Source organism: Panthera pardus, unplaced genomic scaffold, assembly GCF_024362965.1.
Source record: "Panthera pardus isolate Hobbes unplaced genomic scaffold, ASM2436296v1 HiC_scaffold_13, whole genome shotgun sequence".
Taxonomy (NCBI): domain Eukaryota; kingdom Metazoa; phylum Chordata; class Mammalia; order Carnivora; family Felidae; genus Panthera; species Panthera pardus.
Window position 1 is genome coordinate 118460578 of NW_026526688.1, and position 27965 is coordinate 118488542.

Consider the following 27965-nt stretch of genomic DNA (forward strand, 5'->3'; position numbering starts at 1 on the left):
GGAGAATCCATAGTCTCTGCCAGGGAGGAAGGCGGAGGAGACTGGTTTCTGGTGACGGAGATTAGAAGAGGAGAAACGGGTAGACTTTGCAAATGGGAGCGAGAGGAAAAGGGATCTGGTACGTGAGAACATAAACAAGCAGCAAGTGGGGAGAAATTCCAAGAGCCAGTGACACCTAACAAAATGCGCGTCTAGCTGTGCCCCCAGCTTGCGGCAGGTAATAGCCACACAAGCTCTTTCTGACAAATCTCTCCGCATCGTGCCTTCGCCCTAGAGGTGAATAGTTTAATTGGTTTAGAAACGAGCAGCCCATAATAGATGTCTGAGAACACAGACCTCAGTAAAAATATCTTGAAGTTAAGAGAGGAAAAACAATCTCATACAGATTTTAATTACAGCTGAGAAAGTGCAGTCTTTCCAGAGCGTCTCACCGCGCCGAGCGCCTGCTGCGCGGCTACCAGTAGCGAATGAATGAAATGCAAAAGGGGAGACGGAGGAAAGGAGTGCAATCGTAGCCCTCGAAGGGGTTCGTCAGCTCCGCGGCCCCCACAACGTCACCAAAGCCGGGACTGTAAGAGACTATAAAGCCCGCTGCAGCGCCTGAACCTCAGTGATCCAGCCGGTGCCCGGGAACTCGAGCAGGGGCGATCCCGGAGTTCCCCGCAGGTGACAGCTCCTAACAACTCGCTTCTCGACTGTCTCATCCTTCCTGCCGGCTAGAGACGCAAACTCCTCGGAAAAAGTGCTTCCCCCATTACCCATCACCTGCTGGCTCAAAGCATTTCTTAACCATCAAGGGCTGCGGTAGCCTCTCTACCTTGCTTCCAGGCGGAGCTGAGGTCTGCCCACCAGCAAAGGGACCAGGAAGCAGAGAAGACCTTCGGCTGGCGTCCGTGAGTGGGGAGATCGGGGCTGCAGACTAGCTTCGATGGGTTCTCTCCCCGCAGCCGCGAACTGGACCGACCGCGCGAGCATGGCGGGCGCGGATCCCGGGAACCTGAGCGCTGCGCTCGCGGCAGGGGCCGCTCCGGGGGCGGCTGAGGGTGAGTGGCTGCACCTGCTAGTCCAAGCTGGCAACCTCTCGGCCTCGTCCTCTGCCCTAGGACTGCCCGCGGCCTCCCCGGCGCCTTCGCAACCCCGGGCCAACCTCACCAACCAGTTCGTGCAGCCGTCCTGGCGCATCGCGCTCTGGTCCCTGGCATACGGCGTGGTTGTGGCGGTGGCGGTGTTCGGGAACCTCATCGTCATCTGGATCATCCTGGCCCACAAACGCATGAGGACCGTTACCAACTACTTCCTCGTGAACCTGGCTTTCTCCGACGCCTCTATGGCTGCCTTCAACACCTTGGTCAACTTCATCTATGCGCTTCACAGCGAGTGGTACTTCGGCGCCAACTATTGTCGCTTCCAGAACTTCTTTCCCATCACAGCGGTGTTCGCCAGCATCTACTCTATGACGGCCATTGCCGTGGACAGGTGAGGAGAGAATAGGGAGGAAGGAGGGAGAAGGGAGAGAGAAAAGCTGGGCAGTGGGACAATGTTACCAATGACAGGGTGACAAGATGGATTTGATAAAAGGAAAGGGACTAGGAAAGAACTCTTGGAAAAAGAAGTCACGAACACATTGATAATGCCCCAACTGGCTGAACCAGTTTCTGCTTCCATGGCTTCCCCCATTCTCCCTCAACGCCCCCTGATCTCTATTAATGGCATCTGGAGGGACTGAGAAGACCAATGAGAGAGATAGGGAAAGTCTGTCATTCCAAGTAGGACAAACTCAGCTAGAAACACTTAATACGAGCTTTCCCAAATGGATGCAAACAATTGCTGCAAAACTTACGTTCTCTGTAAAATGTATTTTTTGGTCTTCCTTCTCTCGTTAGTCACTATTCTGTCAGAGAAATGGACAATGAGTCACCCTCCATCCTTCCTTCCTCTCTCTGGTCTGCTGGTCCTCATCCCCACCCATCCTATTCTCTATCCTTGCTCCAAAGCCAATGGTGGTTTGGCCTCCCAGTCATGGAACATCCATCAGAGGTAATAATACCTCTCCAAAAGATTGCTGTATGCTATAAGTTTCTACAGGGTCGTGGGTTAGATTTCACTTTTAATAATCTGGGGAGGCTATAAACTGGATACATCCTGTGCCTGCAAGATTACATACAATCTAATGTTTCAGATAACGGGCAACAACAACAACAAAATCCCAAATAATAAATGGTTACAAAACAATACACACCACTTTATACATAGCTACTTAAGGTAATTTTTTAGAATGTTCCCCCATCTACAGTGAGGATTCTGAGATTCTTAAGCAATTAAAAGAAGCTCCAATACTTCTCTGGTATCTAAATTTTTAGTATTTGTATTTGCTCTCTCCTATTGAACATTATGAACTATGCATACTTGTGTCAAGACAATGGTAAACCCCTACCTATTATTGAAAGCTGTTTATACTCTAATTCAATATTATTCTAAAAAATCAATAACAGTTGATCCCGTCCCTGTTTTGTGATTGGCAGCTTCACGGGGGATGTGTGGGGGTGAAGTGACTTTAACTTCAAGACTCAATGTCCTCAACTTTGAAAAGAAAAGTGAGCTTCTTTCTATAGCAACAAAACTGTTTCAAAAGAAAATGAGACAATATTCTCACTACATGAAGCCACTACTATGAGAAAAAATAAGACAAAACCAATTCTTTCCGTAAATCCATCCTCTGCATTTACCATTTTGAAACAGTGAGCACAAACTACTTTCACATGCTAGGCTTAGAGGATTAAACTGAAAGAGCAATGGTTAGTTGCCACTAATGAGGATAAATAAGCACAAAATCACATTTTTCAAAAGCCTCTGAAACTGCTAATCTTCCCTTTATCCCTGGTCGTCTACATGTATCTCACCTGTTCACTTTTGTGGGGTCAGAAGTGAGTATAAAGAAGGAACTGAAAAAATCAGCTCCAAGTTGAGGAACAGGAGAAATTGCCTCTGACCTTACTCTACCAAGATATAAATGAATGTTCCTTTGGTTTGAGCATCTGCCTTTTTGTTTTGTTTTGGGTTCCTTTCTAATCCATTACTTGTAAGCATGTGACTTTTAATGTGATCAGGAGGGACATTAGCATATCATGTTATAAAATTCTCTTGAATATTCTTCTTGAGATATTAATAATTCATTATGAAATTTGATGAAAATTTAGTGTGTGTGAAATTGATGTTTCAAGCCTAAGGGATCAAAAGGGGTATTTTTCCATTTATACAAAATCTGAAGTGGTCTTGGAATTACTTTGATTGATAATGTAATGTTATTTCAGTCACTGGCTTGAAATGAATGAATATTTTACTATTCATTACTATTTCTTTAGTAGAAACATTATTTAATCACCAAAACAATACAAAATTTATGGAGCATGAAATTTGCAACAAAATTTGAAGCATGCTCAGCTCAGATTCTGAAAATCTTTTAAAAACTGTAATTTATAGTAAGACTTTGGGTAGACCACTGATGAAAACAAATACAGAAATACAGAAAAACCTCATTAAGAAAATTTTTAGAATAAAATAGGACATATAAGTTATTAGATTTTCCAAAGTTTACCGTTCCACAGAATCTTTCTGCACTAGTGTCTTATCAAACATGAACTGGAAAAGTAGTCCTGTGATATTTACAATTACTTTATAGATTCAAGTTTACATGCTTGACCTCCTCTGAGATATTTCAGGTGAGTGGTGGCGCCTTTGGTTATGGCTGCATAGACTCTCCACTTCATATAGAACATAGGTAACAGTATGTACTCACAGAAATCATATTTTCCTGTATAATTAATGCTTTCTTGAAATAATCACAAAGGTTATTAGTTCCCTAATTAGTTCTTATTGAGAAAGGAATACATCATTTAAACTGCAGTGTGAACACTTGTCTTATTGAATTGTATTTTCTACCCTCATTTAATATAAACTGAATTGTATCCTCCCAGCCTCAATAGAAAACATATTTAACTCACTCTGTCCCTCTGCATAAAATCAAAAGATCTTCTGAGCTTAAAAACTATTTCAGCTTTGACACAGGCACAAATGGATTTTCTTCAGCTGCAGCAAAATGCTTGCAATCTCCTATGAACTTGGAAATTTTAGACCTGATTGTAGATAATCCCTTAATGAACACCTGTATTTCATAAAAGTGACCGAACCTTACGGTAACGGTCACACATTTTGTTGAATAAAAGGCACTGCGTATTTCTTTAAGTGTTTGGTACTCATTCTGCACTGAGAGAATTGCTTGCTTTCTACTTCGACTTTTTTTTTTTTTTTTTTTTTTTGTATAATATTAGTATCTGTACTAATGATCTGAATGTGAGATCACAGGTTCTGGTCTCATCCTGAGACACATTACCTTCTGCTTTATTCGAAATCTGCAAAACAGTTTTTATTGGCTTAGAAACCATCTTTCAGTTCTACAAAGTTTCCTTTTGCCTGGAAGGCTACTTCAGCATCCCTACACACCCATAATACACACACACATGCACACACACACACACATACTGGAATTCTTTGCCAACAAGGTCACCGTTTCTCTTCACCATCCTTCCCAAATTTGCCATTTTGAATTTTAACATTTAAATATAACATTTATCTAAAAGATGCTAAGCTTTCCCAAGATCATACAATAAAGCTGAGATTCAAACCACTGTAATCCACTCAAGGGCCTGTGCTATTCTCAGCCTCTACGCTATTACGGCTCCTAAGGAATTCTGATGATTGAAGACTTTAATTAGACAAAAATTATTACTTTCATTTAAATTAGAATTCAGTGCTTATTTATAGTACATAAACTATATAACTATATATATATTATATCTCTTACATGTGTAATAAACACATCATATATATATATATGACCTTTGTTTTAATTAAGAATGTAGATATTGGAAATATATAAAAATATTGTCATTTGATTCATTTATGGCATATCTACTTGATATATGGGAATATTAAAAAACAGTAAATATTTTCTTCCATTTTCTAAGTGCATTTTTGAGATCAAGTTAGAAGCTCTAGGAAGGTTTATTAATATATAGTAAAGGACAATTTCCAAGCTCATAGGCCAGTATTAATTGGAATATTTAATTAAAGAATTTTTAAAATGACATTCACTGTTTCTTACCTGGAAACCTTAAGGAACTAATTCAGTATGTTTTATTTAATTGTCCAAAAACATTAACAAAATAACAAAAAATACCTTATATTCTTGAAATCCAGGGACACACCAAGTATGGATAATTATTATTTTTTTGAAGTTTTTTAATGTTTATTTATTTTTGAGAGAGAGACAGAGACAGTGACACAGTGTGAGTGTGGAGTGTGGGAGGGGCAGAGAGAGAGAGAGAGAGAGAGAGAGATAGACAGAATCTGAAGCAGGCTCCAGGCTCCAAACTGTTAGCACAGAGCCCTACGCAGGGATCAAACTGACCAACAGTGAGATCATGACCTTAGGCAAAGTCAGAAACTTAACCTACTGATCCACCCAGGCACTCCTATACTGCAAATTCTTACAAAATTAGTCATGAGCACATGGTGAAAGCAATAAATATACATTAATCGAATGGGTAAAACATCAGATCATCACAGCATATGTCATCACAAGCGCTCTTATATAACTAGCAGAACTCCAGTTGATATTAAGGTTATATTCACCATAATGGGAAAGAATATATTGAAAAAGAGTTTGCAGCATATTTAACAGACCTAGTGTAAAAACAAAACCTTTAAAATATATAACACATTCTTACACACTAATAAGAACATATAGTACTGTATGAAAAGAACCAAAGTCATAAAGAGTTGATAGAAGAAAAATTAAAATGTCTAACAAACATAAATTTATGGGTTGCCTACATTCTGTATCTCCCTTTCTTCACCTCCTGTTTTCTCCTCAAGCTACTTAAATCTGATTTCATCTCCCAACACTCTATCTAGAGAGGCTTGTTGTGAAATCCAGGGGGCATTTCAGTCCTCAACTTCCTTGATTTTTCAGTAGTGCCTACCACCTATCATGTGGCTACTGTTTCTCGGCTTCCAATTTCCCTGGTCCCCTCCTTCTTCTTTGGCCTGTCTTCCATGCTTGTATTTCTGATTCTCTGCCTCTATGTAGTGATTAAAGAAATAGGTTCCTCAATGCTAAATCCTGGGCCTGATTTTGTCCTAACTTTATTCTCTCTCCCCAAGTAAACTCATCTAAACCCATGGCTTTATTTTTCACTTTTGAATAAAGAGTTACCATTTTTTTTCTATTATCAAATTGGTTTTCTTTTGGATTATAAAAATGCATAACAATCTATACAGTAGATAAATATAAATGAATTAAAAATTAAGACTGGAGAAAATAAAGAGAGAAAATACAAACAAAATCAGGGTGAAGTTGTAACATGGATAGAGTCCTATCATTTATGAAAGAAAGAGTCCTAATTGTTTATGAAAGGTGAACTTGAAATATGTCTGAGACTCTTAATATACATGCAAAAGAATACAATTAGTAATATAGTTTACACTATCTATAAAAACAATACATACACATTCCTTAAGGGCTAAGGGATTTCTAGTATTGAGTTTCAAGAAATTCTTTGTATGGGTAATAAAGAGGACACTGTCCTCAACCACACTGTCACAATGCAAAAGCAGGTTTCCTACAGATGTTTGTTAAGTGTTCCTCTGGGTGAGCTAGAGGCATGTGCCAAAGCAGAATTCAGTGAATGAAGTCTCCAGGGAACCAAATCTCTATTTGGACAGTTTCCAGGTGGCCAGATTTGATGCACTGAAGAAATTATAAGAAAGGATAAAGTACATTTCTGCTAGAAGTATTTTCCTCACCTGAACTTTGGATATACCTTGGGAAGCAGGTAACTCAAAGTTGTAATACACAGCTAAAACTCTCCAAATCATCTTTATTCCAGCCCCTAATCTCTGATCCTTATATATCCTCTATACCAGTCTTTTATTGCAATGTATTTTGTCACTCATTCATTTTAAGGGGCATATATGCACAGTGCAAAAATTCCAAATATCCAACTCTCATTTTCGTGATATATTTATATATATCTCACATATATGTATGATATACATACACACACTCTGGTGCACAGTAAATTATACACATGCATAAATATAGATTTCTTTCCTTAAATTACTAAAATAATGTCACATTATTATGTCACTTAAAAAAATTTTTAATGTTTATTTATTTTTGAGAGAGAGACAGAGCACAAGTGGGGGAGGGTCAGAGAGAGAGGGAGACAGAATCTGAAACAGGCTCCAGGCTCCCAGCTGTCAGCACAGAGCCTGATGTGGGGCTAGAACCCACAAGCCGTGAGATCATGACCTGAACAGAAGTCAGACACTTAAATGGCTGAACCACCCAGGTGCCCAAAATTATTATGTCATTTTTAATTTAACAAACTACTAAACATTTATTGAACAAATTATAAATCTTAGACATTATTTGATATGAGAATTAGAAATGTATCTTACTCTATAATGTTCTTTAATTTTTAATAGATAATATGTATATTTGGTTTAAAACTCAAAAAGTAACTGGCTCACAATTGAAAGTCCTGTATCTAAACCTTCTTCAAGCTCTGGTCATGTATATTCAATTATCTACTTGAGATTTCCACCTGGATGTCTGAAAAGCTCCTTAAACTCCACCAAACATGTTATCTTACCTCTAAACATTTTCCTCTTCCACTGTTCCCCATTTCAAGACACAGCACAAGGATCCATTCAGTTGTTCAAATAGCTCCCAAGTCTATTACCTTTTCTCTGTCTCTGTCTCCACTTCCCAAGTCCAAGCTACCATCATGGTCCTATTGTAAAAAAAGAATGATGCTTTTAAAACATATCTAAGAACATGATTCTTCACCCCTGCTTAAAACTCCTACCATGTTTTCCCACTGCTCATGTGAGAAAAAGAATATTCTTAAGCCAGACAATAATGACTGATTTCTTGACCTGTCCAATTTAATCTCGTACGATAACTCAGCTGCCTAAGCTCTGTTCCAGCCACTTCTATCCTCTTTCAAGTCCCTGAATGTATGATGCTATATTTTTGCCACAAAATCTTTGAACACAGTACACCATTTCAAATTCCCCTCTGCCAATTCTTCATAAGTTAAGTGTACTCTTCTATTAGATAAGAGCTCAAATGTCACTTTCACAGGGAAACCTTCTATGAGCCTCCTAATTTAAATAGATGTCCCTTTTCAACTCTCTTAGCACATGTCTGTCATGGCATTTTTCACATATTAAAATTCATATTTATATTTAAGACTATGTGATTAATAATTTCCTCTAATAGATTTGTAAGCACCATGAACACAGGTTTCATTCTGATCTGAGTGCTCTTTGTATCCTTATGCCTGTCATACCGGTTTGCACATGATAAGCACACAGTCCAGATTGCTGAATAAATGAATCAGAAGAGTAATTAAACAAATGGAAATTAAAATAATGAGATATAAATCTTTATCTATTAAAATTATCAGACATTGGCACGTATGTAGTGAAAAGGGCATTTTTACACAAACTTTTAGGTTGAACCTTATGCAACTGCCATTTTTTATCATTTAAAATGTCAATTACTATTTCATATGGTTTAGCCTAACAGTTGTGTATATTTTGTCAAAATTTTTCAGGAGTTCTATTTGCCAATATATTCAAGGATATTTTTCAAACTAAAATTCAAAGAACTGAAAACATTAAAAATTCCAACAAAAGAAAATGATAGAGTAAATAATGAGGCATCTAAAAAATGAAATTCCATGTAGAAATTTATTTTATTTTATTTTTTTTCATTTTTTTATTTTATTTTATTTTTTTTAATATATGAAATTTATTGTCAAATTGGTTTCCATACAACACCCAGTGCTCATCCCAAAAGGTGCCCTCCTCAATAGCCATCATCCACCCTCCCCTCCCTCCCACCCCCATCAACCCTCAGTTTGTTCTCAGTTTTTAAATCACATTTGAATACAACATAGGTCCTTTCAAGTCTCCAGGTACACATGTATTAATGTGGTAACATTAGCATAAATATCCAAAATTTTTAAAATGTTATAACCTTTCCTTATAAACCCCTTCTTACTAGTCTCCAATGATTTCAGAGTCCCTAGGGAGGTCTGACAAACAGTTCATCAGTAGTCCTCTTTAGCATTTCTATTTCCCCCATCCCACACTAGCGAAAAAAAGAAAAGAAAAGAAAATCAGCATCCTTACATTGGTCCAGAGCATGACAGTTTCTCTGGATGGGGAAGCCAAGTCCTACTCCAGATTGTTGTTTCGGGCAAATTTCATCTAAATCTGCAAAACTCGTAAGTCACAAACTTTGCCCTCGGCTTGAAATTTTTGTTACGATTATTTGTGTTGCAAGAGACTTTGGAAGAATGATCTTGTCCCTAATCTTTGCTCCATTAACAATTTCTTAATGACTAATATTCCTTCATCTTCTACTTGCAACTTTCTCTCCCTGGGGCTCAACAATAAATGGCATGTCCAGGATGAGGAATTGTCCATACCTCCTCTCCCCCATGCCTCATCACTCTGAACATAAATCATTTTTATTGAGGTTTGATCACTGGTACATTAAATAAATTCTGCAAAATATAAAATTGGGATTGGCAGACCTACCACTTCATTAGACACAGAGTTTGAATCCCATTGAGACTCAGCAGGATCTCTAACACATGAAGAATTTTTAGACTATGGATTAACAGTCTAATATAATTCTATACGTGCAATAAGATTGACTTGCTCTGATTGGTGAGACTTTCTCAGTAATTTTATTTTGCTTTGTACTTTTTTAATTATCTATAACAAAATGCACTTCTTTTACATGAAACAAATAATTAAAGTTCTGGAGATTGATGGTGAAGGCTGCACAACAATATGAATATACTTAATACCTGAGATGTACACTTAAAAACAGAGAAAACAGGGATGCCTGAGTGGCTTCATCGGTTAAGCATCTGACTCTTGATTTCAGCTCAGGTCATAATCTCATGGCTGGTGAGTTCAAGCCCCACATAGGGCTTTGCTCTAATAGCATGGAGCCTGCTTGGGATTCTCTCTCCCTCTCTCTCTGCCCCTTCCCAGTTATCTCTCTCTCTCTCTCTCTATCTCTCTCTCTACCTCAAAATAAAAAAAATAAACTTTTAAAAAATTGTTAAAATGGTAATTTTATTTATATTTTGCCACAATACAAATTTTTTAAATATTAATTAAAATACATATTTTTAAAGAACCAATAGTGACTCTAAGGTATATGCCAAACAGTTTAGACTCCAGAATAGAACAACAACTTGATTAACCTTTGTACAGACATTTTTGTGGTAGATGTGTTATGGCAACATTATTAAACACAGTTTCTAAGTTGAATTCAAATTTATGAAGAAATCTCTGGCAAGACAGTACTATTAACATTATAACAGATTATTTTATAGGCTGTGAAGTCTTTTTCCCAGGAATTGTATAACGATATCTCAGGTGTGTGGAATAATTTAAAAGCCTGGCTAAAGGTACAAGGATAAATTTAGTTTGGTATGTGACATAGGTTTTTTTATTTTATTTTATTTTTAATTTTTAAAAATTTACATCCAAATTAGTTAGCATATAGTGAAACAATGATTTCAGGAGTAGATTCCTTAATGCCCCTTACCCATTTAGCCCATGCCCCCCTCCCACAAGCCCTCCAGCAACCCTCAGTTTGTTCTCCATATTTATGAGTCTCTTCTGTTTTGTCCCCCTCCCTGTTTTTATATTATTTTTGTTTCCCTTCCCTTATGTTCATCTGTTTTGTCTCTTAAAGTCCTCATATGAGTGAAGTCATATGATTTTTGTCTTTCTCTGACTGACTAATTTCACTTAGCATAATACCCTCCAGTTCCATCCACATAGTTGCAAATGGCAAGATTTCATTCTTTTTGATTGCCAAGTAATACTCCATTGTATATATATAACACATTTTCTTTATCCATTCACCCATCGATGGACATTTGGGCTCTTTCCATACTTTGGCTATTGTTGATAGTGCTGCTATAAACATGGAGGTGCATGTGTCCCTTCGAAACAGCACACCTGTATCCCGGTGGGTGACATAGGTTTTTAAATATTTGCTTAAATCCCCCATTTTGAGCTTTTTTATCATCTATCAGATATCTTTCTTCCCATCTGCTCAAGTATGAAGGTTATTTAAAATTATCTTTTATGCATACCTGTAAAGTAAGGAAAATATGTATATGACTATATCACTAAGCAAGCAAGTGGGCTCAGTGTTCTAGAGCTGGCTAGAGGGAATCAATTGCATGCATTTCTTCCCAACTCAGCATTTAGTGATATTACTTTTGTAGCTTGAAATCATGGTTAGAGTTTACACTTTGAAAATCAGAAGACACTAGAAATCAGAAGTTTTGTTTTCTGTTTGATTTTTTTTTCCCCTCAGAGTTCTTGTAGTTAAACATTTACCAGCACATAACTCACTATATTTGTAGTTACTCTCTTAACAGATACTTCTCGAGTATCTTCCAACTACTAAATGTAGGTATGGTGCACATTGGAATAAACAAGTTAGATATGGCCCATACCCTAATGAAACGCTGAATTAATATATCTATCTTGAACCCTTCAGCTGTATTTCAGAATTTTAAATCCAACAACCTATTCAACTTCACCATTCAGATGTCTAACAGGCAGCTCAGACTTTACTGAGACTGAGATAGCCCCAGAGTTTACATCCAAACTGAGTTCCTGATATTCCTCCAAACTTACCCCTGCACTCTTCTGAGGTCAAAATCTGAGCCTCAGGCCAAAACTCTTGGAAGTAATCTTGCCTCATCTCTTCTTTCATACTCCATATCCAATCCATCAGCAAATCTAGCACCTTTATTTTCCAAATATATGTAGAACCTAATCACTTCTTAAGATGTCTACTGCTGCCTCCCTAGTCTGAGTCAATTCATGTCTCACCTAACCCACTTTCCTACTCTCCCTCTTGTTCCTCTGGTCTGTTCTAAATGCAACCACCAGAGTGATCCTGTTAATAATGAATCTGATCATTTCCCTTTCAATAAATTCTCCAGTGGTTCCCCAGTTCTCTCAGGGTAGAAATCAAAGTTCTTACAGTGGTCTATAAGTAACTAGTCCTTTGTCATTCTCTGATCTTATCTCTTTTACTTACTGCTCCACCATCACTAGTTTTCACTGTTTCAGCAACATACAAGGCATATTTCTACTTCAGGATCTTACACTCTTTTTTTTTTTTTAAGTTTATTTTCTTTATTTTTGAGAGAGAGCAAGAGAGAGAATTCCTAGCAGTTTTCCTAAAAACTGACACGGGGCTCAATCCCACAAAACATGAGATCATGGTTCTCTGAGCTGAAATCAAGAGTGTGACTCTTAACTAACTGAACCACCCAGGTACCCCCAGGATCTTACATTTTATGTGAAACATGCTTTTTTCAGATAGCCATATTGCCCATTCCCTGTACTGCTTCTGAACCATGACTAAGCTACTTAAAATTGCTTTATTCTTTCTTAATCACATGCATCACCTTCTAAAATACCATATAATTAGCTCATCTTTATTGCTTATTGGATTTTGTCTATCTGTCCTACTGGGTTGTAAGTTCCATGAGGACTAGGTTAGATCTGTATTTCAACTGAATGAATGGATAATAAAGTTCGTGGTAACCATGAGAACACATCATAGGGGAAAGCACATGTAGAGTGTTAGAGCAGAAAATAATCGAAATTGTAGAAGCATTTTTAAAGTTCATTGTAAAAAGGAATAGAAAATATCTCCTAATAAATTGACTACGAGTAGTTAGCATTTAAATAAAAACAAAACATTTTAAATACTCTACCAACCTAATGCATGATTATAACATTAAGCTGAATTATCTATGAAGAAAAAGACTTGGAGATTTTCAAATAGGCATATGGAACAATTTGAAGAAAATGAAATACTCACAAAATTGAGTCTTTATGTTGGATAAATACTATTAATCACGGTTCAGAATTCCCAGATGAATTAACCTGTTGAGTTTAAAAGATGGCATACTGCCATGTGTACTGATTTTTATACCTTCAAATTGAATGGATATTTGTAGGTAGGTTCTCCCAATAAGCTAACTACGTGGTATAAAATAAATTCAAAACTCTTTTTTTTTTCAATATATGAAGTTTATTGTCAAATTGGTTTCCATACAACACCCAGTGCTCATCCCAAAAGGTGCCCTCCTCAATACCCATCACCCACCCCCCCCTCCCACCCACCCCCCATCAACCCTCAGTTTGTTCTCAGTTTTTAAGAGTCTCTTATGCTTTGGCTCTCTTCCACTCTAAACTCTTTTTAGTTTTCCTTCCCCTCCCCCATTGGTTTCTGTTAAGTTTCTCAGGATCCACATAAGAGTGAACACATATGGTATCTGTCTTTCTCTGTATGGCTTATTTCACTTAGCATAACACTCTCCAGTTCCATCCATGTTGCTACAAAGGGCCATATTGCATTCTTTCTCATTGCCACATAGTACTCCATTGTGTATATAAACCACAATTTCTTTATCCATTCATCAGTTGATGGACATTTAGGCTCTTTCCATAATTTGGCTATTGTTGAGAGTGCTGCTATAAACATTGGGGTACAAGTGCCCCTATGCATCAGTACTCCTGAATCCCTTGGGTAAATTCCTAGCAGTGCTATTGCTGGGTCATAGGGTAGGTCTATTTTTAATTTTCTGAGGAACCTCCACACTGTTTTCCAGAGTGGCTGCACCAGTTTGCATTCCCACCAACAGTGCAAGAGGGTGCCCGTTTCTCCACATCCTCTCCAGCATCTATAGTCTCCTGATTTGTTCATTTTGGCCACTCTGACTGGCATGAGGGGATATCTGAGTGTGGTTTTGATTTGTATTTCCCTGATGAGGAGAGACGTTGAGCATCTTTTCATGTGCCTGTTGGCCATCTGGATGTCTTCTTTAGAGAAGTGTCTATTCATGTTTTCTGCCCATTTCTTCACTGGGTTTTTTGTTTTTCGGGTGTGGAGTTTGGTGAGCTCTTTATAGATTTTGGATACTAGCCCTTTGTCCGATATGTCATTTGCGAATATCTTTTCCCATTCCGTTGGTTGCCTTTTAGTTTTGTTGGTTGTTTCCTTTGCTGTGCACAAGCTTTTTATGTTCATAAGGTCCCAGTAGTTCATTTTTGCTTTTAATTCCCTTGCCTTTGGGGATGTGTCAAGTAAGAAATTGCTACGGCTGAGGTCAGAGAGGTCTTTTCCTGCTTTCTCCTCTAGGGTTTTGATGGTTTCCTGTCTCACATTCAGGTCCTTTATCCATTTTGAGTTTATTTTTGTGAATGGTGTGAGAAAGTGGTCTAGTTTCAATCTTCTGCATGTTGCTGTCCAGTTCTCCCAGCACCATTTGTTAAAGAGACTGTCTTTTTTCCATTGGATGTTCTTTCTTGCTTTGTCAAAGATTAGTTGGCCATATGTTTGTGGGTCAAGTTCTGGGGTATCTATTCTATTCCATTGGTCTATGTGTCTGTTTTTGTGCCAATACCATGCTGTCTTGATGATGACAGCTTTGTAGTAGAGGCTAAAGTCTGGGATTGTGATGCCTCCTGCTTTGGTCTTCTTCTTCAAAATTACTTTGGCTATTCGGGGCCTTTTGTGGTTCCATATGAATTTTAGGATTGCTTGTTCTAGTTTCGAGAAGAATGCTGGTGCAATTTTGATTGGGATTGCATTGAATGTGTAGATAGCTTTGGGTAGTATTGACATTTTGACAATATTTATTCTTCCAATCCATGAGCACGGATTGTCTTTCCATTTCTTTATATCTTCTTCAATTTCCTTCATAAGCTTTGTATAGTTTTCAGCATATAGATCTTTTACATCTTTGGTTAGATTTATTCCTAGGTATTTTATGCTTCTTGGTGCAATTGTGAATGGGATCAGTTTCTTTATTTGTCTTTCTGTTGCTTCATTATTAGTGTATAAGAATGCAACTGATTTCTGTACATTGATTTTGTATCCTGCAACTTTGCTGAATTCATGTATCAGTTCTAGCACACTGCAGGTGGAGTCTATCAGATTTTCCATGTATAAGATCATGTCATCTGCAAAAAGTGAAAGCTTAACTTCATCTTTGCCAATTTTGATGCCTTTGATTTCCTTTTGTTGTCTGACTGTTGATGCTAGAACTTCCAACACTATGTTAAACAACAGCGGTGAGAGTGGACATCCCTGTCGTGTTCTTGATCTCAGGGAAAAAGCTCTCAGTTTACCCCCAGTGAGGATGATATTAGCTTTGGGCTTTTCATAAATGGCTTTTAAGATGTTTAAGTATGTTCCTTCTATCCCGACTTTCTCGAGGGTTTTTATTAAGAAAGGATGCTGAATTTTGTCAAATGCTTTTTCTGCATTGAGGATGATGTTAGCTGTGGGCTTTTCATAAATGGCTTTTATGATGTTTAGGTATGTTCCTTCTATCCCGACTTTCTCAAGGGTTTTTATTAAGAAAGGGTGCTGAATTTTGTCAAATGTCTTTTCTGCATTGATTGACAGGATCATATGGTTCTTATCTTTTCTTTTATTAATGTGATGTATCACGTTGATTGATTTGTGAATGTTGAACCAGCCCTGCATCCCAGGAATGAATCCCGCTTGATCATGGTGAATAATTCTTTTTATATGCTGTTGAATTCAATTTGCTAGTATCTTATTGAGAATTTTTGCATCCATAGTCATCAGGGATCTTGGCCTGTAGTTCTCTTTTTTTACTGGGTCTCTGTCTGGTTTAGGAATCAGAGTAATACTGGCTTCATAGAATGAGTCTGGAAGTTTTCCTTCCCTTTCTATTTCTTGGAATAGCTTGAGAAGGATAGGTATTATCTCTGCTTTAAACGTCTGGTAGAACTCCCCTGGGAAGCCATCTGGTAAAGGACTCTTATTTGTTGGGAGATTTTTGATGACTGTTTCAATTTCTTCGCTGGTTATGGGTCTGTTCAAGCTTTCTATTTCCTCCTGATTGAGTTTTGGAAGCGCGTGGGTGTTTAGGAATTTGTCCATTTCTTCCAGGTTGTCCAGTTTGTTGGCATATAATTTTTCATAGTATTCCCTGATAATTGCTTGTATCTCTGAGGGATTGGTTGTAATAATTCCATTTTCGTTCATGATTTTATCTATTTGGGTCATCTCCCTTTTCTTTTTGAGAAGCCTGGCTAGAGGTTTATCAATTTTGTTTATCTTTTCAAAAAACCAACTCTTGGTTTCGTTGATCTGCTCTACAGTTTTTTTTAGATTCTATATTGTTTATTTCTGCTCTGATCTTTAATATTTCTCTTCTTCTGCTGGGTTTAGGCTGCCTTTGCTGTTCGGCTTCTATTTCCTTTAGGTGTGCTGTTAGATTTTGTATTTGGGATTTTTCTTGTTTCCTGAGATAGGCCTGGATTGCAATGTATTTTCCTCTCAGGACTGCCTTTGCTGCATCTCAAAGCGTTTGGATTGTTGTATTTTCATTTTCATTTGTTTCCATATATTTTTTAATTTCTTCTCTAATTGCCTGGTTGACCCACTCATTCTTTAGTAGGGTGTTCTTTAACCTCCATGCTTTTGGAGGTTTTCCAGACTTTTTCCTGTGGTTGATTTCAAGCTTCATAGCATTGTGGTCTGAAAGTATGCATGGTATGATTTTAATTCTTGTATACTTATGAAGGGCTATTTTGTGACCCAGTATGTGATCGATCTTGGAGAATGTTCCACGTGCACTCGAGAAGAAAGTATATTCTGTTGCTTTGGGATGCAGAGTTCTAAATATATCTGTCAAGTCCATCTGATCCAATGTATCATTCAGGGCCCTTGTTTCTTTATTGACTGTGTGTCTAGATGATCTATCCATTTCTGTAAGTGGAGTGTTAAAGTCCCCTGCAATGACCACATTCTTATCAATGAGGTTGCTTATGTTTGTGAGTAATTGTTTTATATATTTGGGGGCCCCTGTATTCGGCGTATAGACATTTATAATTGTTAGCTCTTCCTGATGGATAGACCCTGTGATTATTATATAATGCCCTTCTTCATCTCTTGTTACAGCCTTTAATTTAAAGTCTACTTTTTCTGATGTAAGTATGGCTACTCCAGCTTTCTTTTGACTTCCAGTGGCATTATAAATAGTTCTCCATCCCCTCACTCTCAATCTGAAGGTGTCCTCAGGTCTAAAATGAGTCTTTTTTTACAGCAAATAGATGGGTCTTGTTTTTTGATCCATTCTGATACCCTACGTCTTTTGGTTGGCACATTTAGTCCATTTACATTCAGTGTTATTATAGAAAGATATGGGTTTAGAGTCATTGTGATGTCCGTAGGTTTCATGCATGTAGCGATGTCTCTTGGTACTTTGTCTCACAGGATCCCCCTTAGGATCTCTTGTAGGGCTGGTTTAGTGGTGACGAATTCCTTCAGTTTTTGTTTGTTTGGGAAGATCGTTATCTCTCCTCCTATTCTAAATGACAGACTTGCTGGATAAAGGATTCTCGGCTGCATATTTTTTCTGTTCATCACATTGAAGATCTCCTGGCATTCCTTTCTGGCCTGCCAAGTTTCAGTAGAGAGATCAGTCACGAGTCTTATAGGTCTCCCTTTATATGTTAGAGCATGTTTATCTCTAGCTGCTTTCAGAATTTTCTCTTAATCTTGTATTTTGCCAGTTTCACTATGATATGTCATGCAGATCGATTCAAGTTATGTCTGAAGGGAGTTCTCTGTGCCTCTTGGATTTCAATGCCTTTTTCCTTCCCCAGATCAGGGAAGTTCTCAGCTATTATTTCTTCAAGTACACCTTCAGCACCTTTCCCTCTCTCTTCCTCCTCTGAAATACCAATTATGCGTATATTATTTCTCTTTAGTGCATCACTTATTTCTCTAATTTTCTCCTCATACTCCTGGATTTTTTTTATCTCTCTTTTTCTTAGCTTCTTCTTTTTCCATAATTTTATCTTCTAGTTCACCTATTCTCTCCTCTGCCTCTTCAATCTGAGCCGTAGTTGTCTCCATTTTATTTTGCAACTCATTGATAGCATTTTTTAGCTCCTCCTGACTGTTTTTTAGTCCCTTGATCTCTGTAGCAAGAGATTCTCTGCTGTCCTTTATACTGTTTTCAAGCCCAGCAATTAATTTTATGACTATTATTCTAAATTCACTTTCTGTTATATTGTTTAAATCATTTTTGATCAGTTCATTAGCTGTTGTTATTTCCTGGACGTTTTTCTGAGGGGAATTCTTCTGTTTCCTTATTTTGGATAGTCCCTGGAGTGGTGTAGGACTTCGAGGCACTTCCCTTGTGCTGTCTTGAATAACTTGCATTGGTGGACGGGGCCGAAGTCAGACCTGATGTCTTCCCCCAGCCCACCGCCGGGGCCACAGTCAGACTGGTGTGTGCCTTCTCTTCCCCTCTCCTAGGGGCGGGATTCACTGTCGGGTGGTGTGGCCCATCCTGGCTACTTGCACACTGCCAGGCTTGTGGTGCTGGGGATCTGGCGTATTAGCTGGGGTGGATCGGCCAGGTGCACAGGGGTGGGAGGGGCAGGCTCAGCTCGCTTTTTCTTCAGAGATCCACTTTGGGAGGGGCCCCTCTTCCGTGAGCCTCTTGTCTGCGCTTGGCTCCGGAGACTCCATTCTGCTAGTCTTCTGGCGGTTTTCTGGGTTATTTAGACAGGTGTAGGTGGAATCTAAGTGATCAGCAGGACGTGCGGTGAGCCCAGCGTCCTCCTACACCGCCATCTTCCCAGGATGAGCTCAAAATTCTTAAACTATGCATCATGTTTTCATTAGCTTAAAATATTTTACTCCTTAAATCAAAATACTTTCAAGATCTTTTCAACAAAGATTTACATAATCCTAATTTCATGTTGCAGGCTCTAGCATTTCAGAATCCAACAAAACAGGTATAATCCAATATTATTAAAAACAGAATAAAAGATTTTGGGCACATGGGTTGGTCAGTTGGTTAAGCATCTGACTTCAGCCCGGGTCATGATCTCACAGTTTGAGTTCCAGCCCCACATCAGGTGAGTTTGAACTGCACTTGATGAGCTCCAGTCCTGCTTCGGGTGAACATGAGTCCTCCTTCAGGTGACCCCTGCTTCTCTCTCTCTCCCTCTCTCTGCCCCTTGCTCACTTGTGCCCTCTCTCTCTCAAAAACAAAAGAAAATAAATAAAATAAAAAAGTAAAAAGTAAAAATAATAGATTAAAATATCTTTCCTATCCAAGAAATTACTGGCAATCTTCATTCACCAGTCACAGAACCATTGCTGATAAATAGCTTCAATGACCAGGAGTGAAACAGATCTCCTTAGAAACATATAAATAGATACCAAATTTATAGCTTTAGCAGCTCACAAACAGAATACACATGCTAAATATTAAATAAATAAATAAATAAATAAATAAATAAATAAATATTTGTGTAAATAGTTTACCAATTTTATACTTTGCACAAATTTCAGTTACCAGATTTAGTTATGTAATATCAGTCCTCTCAAGAACATGGTTAAAATTTCAGTTACTAAGCCATATTAACTGCAATGTACTGGTGAAGTGTGAAGAAAGAGTGGGTGTTCTAGAGTCCTGTCATGGTCTCAGTGTAAGTGAGCATATGCCTCTGGCTTGTGAACTTCATAAGTGTTTTTCCTTTTTTTTATTTATTTTATTTTTTTAAATTTTTAAATTTTTATTTTTTTTATTTTTTTTTACTACCCCCTTAGATGGGCCAGGATGGCTAGAGTGTGTTAGAGTGGGATACTTCCCTTCTTCTACTTGGAAATGCTATATGGGGCTGGACTTGGCTATATGCTTCCCCTAGGACAGTTGGACTCTGATAGTACACTGTCTGATTAGGCTCTGGCTAATTTCCTCTGAGGGCAGGCCTTGCTAAGAAGAACAGTCTTTGGTACATTTCAAAATGGTCCCTTTTCCCCTCTCCCTGCCAGGGCATGAGGGGTTGTTCCTCCAATAATTAATGTGGTAACACGGTCAAATTCCTGCAGATAAATCTGATGATACTGTGGGGGACCCAAGCATAAAGGAAGTCTTTAACTTCCAGTCATGTCCACTCTGGGCCTCCAGCAATTCATCTACTACAGCTCAGGTTTTCCTACCTCGACACTAGTTCCAACAGAGGTTTTGCATGTGAGCCTTTGCTCAGGTATTTGCTTTTCTATCTTACCAAGCTTCGGGGCAGTGCATCCTCCCCTCTCTTACAGACCCAAGAAAAGTTGTTGATTTTTCAGTCTGTGCACCATTTTACTTGTTAGGATGGAGTAGCAAGTTCCAATCTCCCTACATACAGAACCAGAAACCAGAAGTCCCATGATGCTTATTTTCTATAAAAAAGTTAATTTTTTAACATTTCTAATGTTTCAAATTATACTGTATTCAATATTAGTTTCACTATTTTTTAATTTCCTTATGTATATGTAACTGAAAGTAAGAGTTTTAAATTTTTTGACAGAAATTTTTAAAGGTCACAGAAAATTTGTCATTTTTCTCATTGATTATTAATATGACTTTGCAGTTTCAACTTGCATGGTCAATATGATGTTCCCCTAATACTTTCCAAAGTGAGAATTGCTTGTATGTCAAATATCACAACCTAATTGCCTAAGTTTGGTAATAAATAGATACTTTTCTCTGAGACATTTGCACACTATTTTGCTAGTTGGCACATATAGACCATTCTATTCACCAAATATAACTAATGTATTACTCACCCATAAAAAGGAATGAAATGTTGCCATTCACAATGATATGGATAGAGCTAGAATGTATTATGCTAAGTGAAATAATTCAGTCGGAGAAAGACAATTACCATATGATTTCACTCATCTGTGGAATTTAAGGAACAAAACAAGCAAGCAAAAGGAAAAGAGAGGCAAACTAAGAAACAGTCTCTTAATTGTAAAGAACATTACCAGAGAGGTGGTGAGTGGGGGGTTGGGTTAAATAGGTCATGGCGATTAAGGAGTGCACTTGTGACGAGCACCAAGTGTTGTATGGAAGTGTTGTGTCACTATATTGTACACATGAGACTAATATTACTCTGCATGTTAACTAATAGAATTTAAATGCAAACTTTAAAAAAGTACCTTTGTCAGAGATACAAATTATATAGCTTTGCAAGGGAAATGGGAGAAAGGAAACATCTGCAAGGAAAGACAACCCAGACAAATAAGAACAGCTGAATACCAGAAACTATGTATATATGATGTCAAAATAAAGCCAGTGATCCTCTAAATAGATTTTGAAATGCATGCAAGATAACTCAATACACATTCCTAATACAATTTTTGGTGAATTACAATATATGATATTTTCTTAACATGATAACCAAATATTTATCCCCAAACACAGTATGTCAGAATTACATGAAATAAACTTTACACACACACACACACACACACACACACACACACACACGCTTGAAAACAGAAGATATATAGTAAAAAATAACTAAATAGTAATAATATATCTATTGTTTTAAGGCTCAATGTAATTCTAGTAAAACCACAGTGGAAGTTGAATAGAATCTAAAATAGTCTACTAAAAAATTTTTGAGAAGGAGTTGCTTAGATTAATCAAGAAATGTTTGTTAATAATAAAAAGAATAATAAAGGAAATTGCCAATAAGAATGAGAAAATACTATAAATTATAATAAAAGAGAAAATTTGGAACTTGAACAAGAACCAAGGAGGGTTGACAGTATATATAATGAAATTCCTAGACATGTAAGATTATACAAAGAAAATACCAGTAGGCAATAAAAAAAGCATAATTAGTAAAAAAAAAAAAAATAAGAAATTCAGAATTTATCTAATTAGGAAAAAACAAGTTAGAGCCTCACTTTACACTATGTGCTAATATAAATATCAGATAGACTAAATATTTAAAATATAACAATTAAACCATGAAGAAAAAACAAAATATTATCATTAAATAATCTTAGCTAGGAAAAAATTCCTAAGCAATAGGGCAGCAGAAGAATATAGAGAAAGATATCAGTTGATTTCACTGTAAGAAACTGTATAACCAAATCATTATACAGTTTAACCACAAAATCAAAAGCATAATTAAATAGCAAGCAAACTGCTTTCATTATTTTCAATATAAGTGATAGACACAGGGTTAATAACTTTAACTTATAATGAACTCCTATAAATCAATAAGATAATATTAATGCAAAATGCAAAACATGAAAATTTTTTAAAATAAAACTATTACATAAATAAATGAAAAATATTTATCTTCACAATAATGAAATAAATGCACATACACCTAAAAATATTTTATATTAATACAGTGCTAAAGAAAGAAGCAGGTAGAAATAGAAATCAGAACAACCTTTCAAGAAATCAATTTGGTAATGTATATACTGAAATTGCTCATTACTTTAAACACAACAATTTTACCTCTAGGTATCTATCCATAAAAAATAAAGTTGCAAAGAATGATTCATTGTTTGTAATTTTTTCACATTACAATAGGTCAGAAACAGACTTTCTTATGCATGTTTAAAGAGCATGCAATAAAATATTAATTAAAGAGAATGTAGGTAATTATTTAAATAGATAAAAAATATATAATGATATATGAATAAATACACATATACAAAAATAAAATCGCAAAAAGGAAATGAGAAATGAACCAGGATATATAGCAATGTTGTCTTTCAGTAGGAGGATTGTGGGGAATTTGTATTTTCTTCGCATACCCTAGGATCTGGGGAAAAACTGTAACTTTCTCTAAAGCAGGATAAGATTATTTTTCCAGAATTTCATTTTGTAGTGAGACCTGAATGTTCATATGCTTTCTCATTACTCTGTTATTTTGTTGATTTATTCCATAGAAGCCTGGACAATGGTTCTGCCTTTGCTATAACCAGTTCCTTAGAACTCATCCTGAGTTTCTTTACATGTACCTGTTTCTGCAAATCTCTGGAGTTATATAAAAGAGGATATCTAATGACCCTTTGTACAGTATTCCCCATTTGTGTGCTATTTGGATACAGTTCAACTATTTGATTTGTTAATTTTCAGGGAAAAACACTCTGATAGGTTGTTTAAAGAAAATCCTACAAGCACCACATATATAAAGATTCAAAATAAATGGAGATGGAGAAAATTGTTGACATTGTCTGATATGATGAACTTTCCTCTGTAGTTTTATGAAGTTCATTAATCATCTTCAAATCTTCCTCATCTTTACTAGGTTTTGTTATAGTCATTGTTTTGTTTTCTGTTCTATCAGCTACTGAGAGAAGTATGTGATAGTCCAAGTATGAGAATGTATTTTTCATTTTAGTTCTGTCCATTTTGCTCTGCATATTTTATAGCAATGTTAATACAATTCTAGGATTTGTTATGCTTTCCTGTTAAATATATCTTTTTATCATTATTAAATGTCCATTCTTCTATTTAGTATCACTTCATGCCTTAAAGTCTAATGTTTGTGATACTTACACAGCCAATCTTTTCTGGGGGAGTTAATGTTTACATGATAACCTCCACCGTGCAAATGTTTTTATACCAAGAATATCTAATATTATTAGAAATCACAAATTTGATTTCAGTGATGTGTGGGAATCTAAGTTCCAACTATATAATTTCATTTCATTTCAAAATTCACATGCAGTAAAACTGATTTTAATTGATATGCAAATGTAGGACTTTTAATGCACGTATAGATTCCTTTAACAGCCACCACAAACAGAACACAAAACAATTTTTCCCCTCATGCTATACCTTTGTATTCATACCCTCTCCCTGGCCTAAGTTCCTGTAATCACTGATTTATCATCCACCACTGTAGTTTGGTCATAATCATATAATATATATGCTTTGACACTGGATACTTTCACTACCATCTCTGAGATTTATCTAAGTTTTTGAGTGCTTCAAAAGCCTGGTCCTTTTTATTGCTGAGGATATTGCATTGTGTGGATGTACCAAAGTTTGTTCATCCCCCCTGGGAAAATATTTGGGTTGTTTCTAGTTTTGAGCAATTGTGAATACAGCTGCTACAAACACCCATGCACAGAATTACGTGTGAACAAAAGCTTTCATTTCTCTAGGGTAAATAACAAAGAGTAAGATTGCTGCACCCTATCATAAAGGTATAAAGTTGTGCTGTCGCCTCATTCCTGTTAGAACGGCTGTCATCAAAAACACGAGAAATAACAAGTGTTGGTGAGGATGTAGAGAAAAGGGAACCCTTGTGCACTGTTGGTGAACAGCCACTATAGAAAACAGTATGGAAATGTCTCAAAAAATTAAAAACAGAACTCCCATATGATCCAGCAATTCCATTTCTGGGTATTTACCCAAAGAAAACAAAAACACTAATATGAAAAAACTGTACCTTTATGTTCGTTGCAGCATTATTTATAATAGCCAAGATATGAAAGTAACCTGTATGTCCATCAGTAGATGAATGGATAAAGAAGATGTGGTATATGTATACAATGGTATATTACTCAGCTGTAAAAAAAAAAAAAAAAAAAAAAAAAGGAAAAGGAAAAGGAAAAAAAAAGAATGGAAACATACCATTTGTGACAACATGGGTGGACCTAGAGGGTATTATGCTATGTGAAATAGTCAAACAGAGAAAGACAAATATCACATTACTTCACTTATATGTGGAATCTAAAAGATAAAACAAAACAGAAACAGACTCATAAATAGAGAACAAACTGGTGGTTGCCAAAGGGGAGGTGGGTGGGTGGATGAGCGAGATAGATGAAGGGGATTAAGATGTACAAACTTCCAGTTGTAGAATAAATAAGTTATGAGGATGTAAAGCACAGTATAGGAAATACAGTCAATAATACTATAATAACGTTGTATGGTGACAGATAGTAACTACCCTCATCTTGGTAAGCATTTTGCAATGTATATAAATTGAAATCACTGTGACATACACCTGAAATTAATATAATATTGTATGTCAACTATACTTCAATGAAAAAGAGAAACAAACTATGAAACTGTCTTCCACAGTGGCTGTACCATTTTGTATTCATACCAGCAGTATATGAGAGTTCTACTTATTGCAGATCTTCATCAGCAATTGATGCTGTCAGAATTTTTGTTTTGATTTTAGCAATTCTAGTGTGTGTACAGTTGTATCCCAGTGTGGTTTGAATTCACATTTCATTAATGGATAATTATGTTGGACATCTTCATGTGCTTCTCACTAATATTTATTTCTTCATTGGTGAAGTTCAAACCATTTGCCCATTTTTCAATTGGATTGTTTTCTTATAGTTGAGATACTATTTTTAATAGCCTTATTGAATCATAATTTACATTCCATAAAATACAGTCATTTAAGTACACAATTCAATAATTATTCATAAGTTTTTAGTTATATAACCATTAACACAATCTAATTTTAGAACATTTTCATTACCCCAAAGAAAAACCTCACTGTAACTGTAGTCACTGCCTGATCCACACCCATACCTAGACAACTACTATGCTATTTTCTCCTGCTATAGATTTTCTTTTCTGGAATTCGGTATAAACGGAATCATACAATATCTAGTTTTTTGTGTATACTTCAAATTGTTTTCTCTGTTTTTATTTTTTAAGTTTTATTTATTTGTTTGTTTGTTTGTTTAGAGAGAAAGCAGGGGAGGGGCAGCAAGAGGGAGACAGACAGAGAGAATCCCAAGTATGTTCTACACTGTCAGTGCAGAGCCCTACGCGGGGCTCAAACTCACCAACCATGAGATCACCACCCAAGCTGAAATCAAGAGTGAGACAATTAACCAACTGAGCCACCAGGGCGCCCCTGTTTTCTCTGTTTTTAAATTGGGTTATATGTCTTCTTATTAAATTGTAAGAGTATTGGTGTATTTTGGACACAAGTCCTTAATTGGACATATTATTTACACATATTTTCTCCCTGTCTTTGGCTTGTCTTTTCCCTTCCTTCATGGTGTATTTGAAGAGCAAAAATTTTTAATTTTGCTGAAGTACAGTATATCATTTTTCCCTTCATTGTGATTTTGTGGTCAATTATAAGAAATCATTAGTTACTTCAAGATAGTGAAGATTCAGTTCTATGTGTTTTCTTGATAGTTTTATAGTTTTAGATCTTACATTTGTATATGATATCCATTCGGAGATGATTTTTGTGTATAGTGTGAGATAACAGGACAAGTCATCTTTTCTTGTGTGAATATCCAATTGTCCCAGTACTGTTTGTTGAAAAGACTACAGTTTCCCCCATTGAGTTGCTTTAGCACATGTGTCAAAAATCAAGCAATAAATGTAAGTGTTTATTTCTGGACCCTTGGTATTTCTAGTTCATTGATCTATATGTCTATTTTTCTGCCAGTACTATACTATCTTGATTACTGTAGCCTTGTAATAGGTTTTAGAATGTGGAAGTGTAAGTCCTTCAACTTTGTCCTTATTTTTCAAAATTGTTTTGACTATTCTAGGAGATTTGCATTTCCAAATTTTTTTAAGATCGGCTTTTTATTTATTTTAATTTTATTTAAATCCAAGTTAGTTAACATATAATGTAATAATGGTTTCATTTTTGGTGCTACTGAATGGAATTTTTCAGTTCATTTTCAGATTGTGCATAGCTAGTATGTAGAAATCCAATTGATTGAACTTGTATCTTGTGACCTTGCTGCACTTATTGATTAATTCTAATGAGTTTTGTTTTTTGTGGATTCCTGAGGATTTTCACCATGGAAGATCATGCCATCTGCTAATAAAGACATTACTTTCTCCTTTTCAATATGGGTGACTTTTATTTCCTTTTTTTCTTTTCTTTATTTTTTCTTTTATTTTTGTTTGTTTGGCTTCTACCTGATTGATTACCCTGGCTAGAACCTCCAGTACAACTTTTAATGGAACTGATGAAATGGGACATCCTTGCCTTTTTCCAGATTATAGGGAGAAAGAATTAAATTTTTAACAATCAAGTATTATGTTAATTGTAGATTTTTTCATCAATGCATTTTATCAAGTTGAAGAAGTTTCTTTATATTCCCCGTATGTGAAGAGTTGTTATTCTGAAAAGATTTGGGATTTTGGTAAATTCTTTTCTGCATCTGTTGTCATGATCATGTGGTCATTGTTCTTTATCCTATTACTATAGTATATTACATTAATCAATTTTCAGATCAAACTTGAATTTCCAAAATAATACCCACTTTTCCACGATGGATAATATTTTTCGTATGTTTCTGAAATAACCGACATACAACATTATATTAGTTTTGAGTATACAATATAACAATTTGACATTTGTATAAATTATAAAATTATAAAGTATACAATATTTATAATATTGTATAAATTATAAAATTTTATTGTATAAAATTATATTAACTATAGTCTAGTTAACATCCATCACCACACAGTTAAAAAGGTTTTCTTGTGATGAGTGCTTTTAAGATCTATTCTGTTAGCAAATTTCAACTATGTAAACAGTATAAACTATAGTAGCCATGCTATATGCTACATTCTCATTACTTACTTATTTTATAACTAGAAGTTTGTACCTTTATGCACCCTTTGGTTCTGGTATCATGGTAATACTAACCTTACATAATGAGAGGGGGAAGTGTTTCCTCCTCTGTTTACTGGAAGAGTTTTGAGTATACAGTCTTTTGTTTCCTTTTAAGAATTCTTCAATTTGGGGGCACCTGGGTGGCTCAGTCAGTTAAGTGTCCGACTTTGGCTCAGGAATGATCTTGCTGTTCCCGAGTTCGAGCCCCACGATGAGCTTTGTGCTGATAGCTCAGAGCCTGGAGCCTGTTTCAGATTCTGTGTCTCTCCTCTTTCTCTCTACCCCTCCCCTGCTTGTGTTCTGTCTCTGTCTCTCTCTCTCAAAAATAAATAAACATT

The 27965-nt window shown here is 36.3% G+C and overlaps 1 protein-coding gene across 1 annotated transcript in view; it reads left to right on the top strand.

Moving 5' to 3' along the window:
* The first annotated feature begins 170 nt into the window (after positions 1-170).
* TACR3 (tachykinin receptor 3) overlaps positions 171-27965 on the top strand; it is a 94084-nt gene continuing 66289 nt past the window's right edge. The window contains exon 1 of the mRNA XM_019416298.2: positions 171-1476. Coding sequence (XP_019271843.1) covers positions 929-1476 — 548 coding nt within the window. The 5' untranslated portion in view covers positions 171-928. The remainder of the gene's footprint in view (positions 1477-27965) is intronic.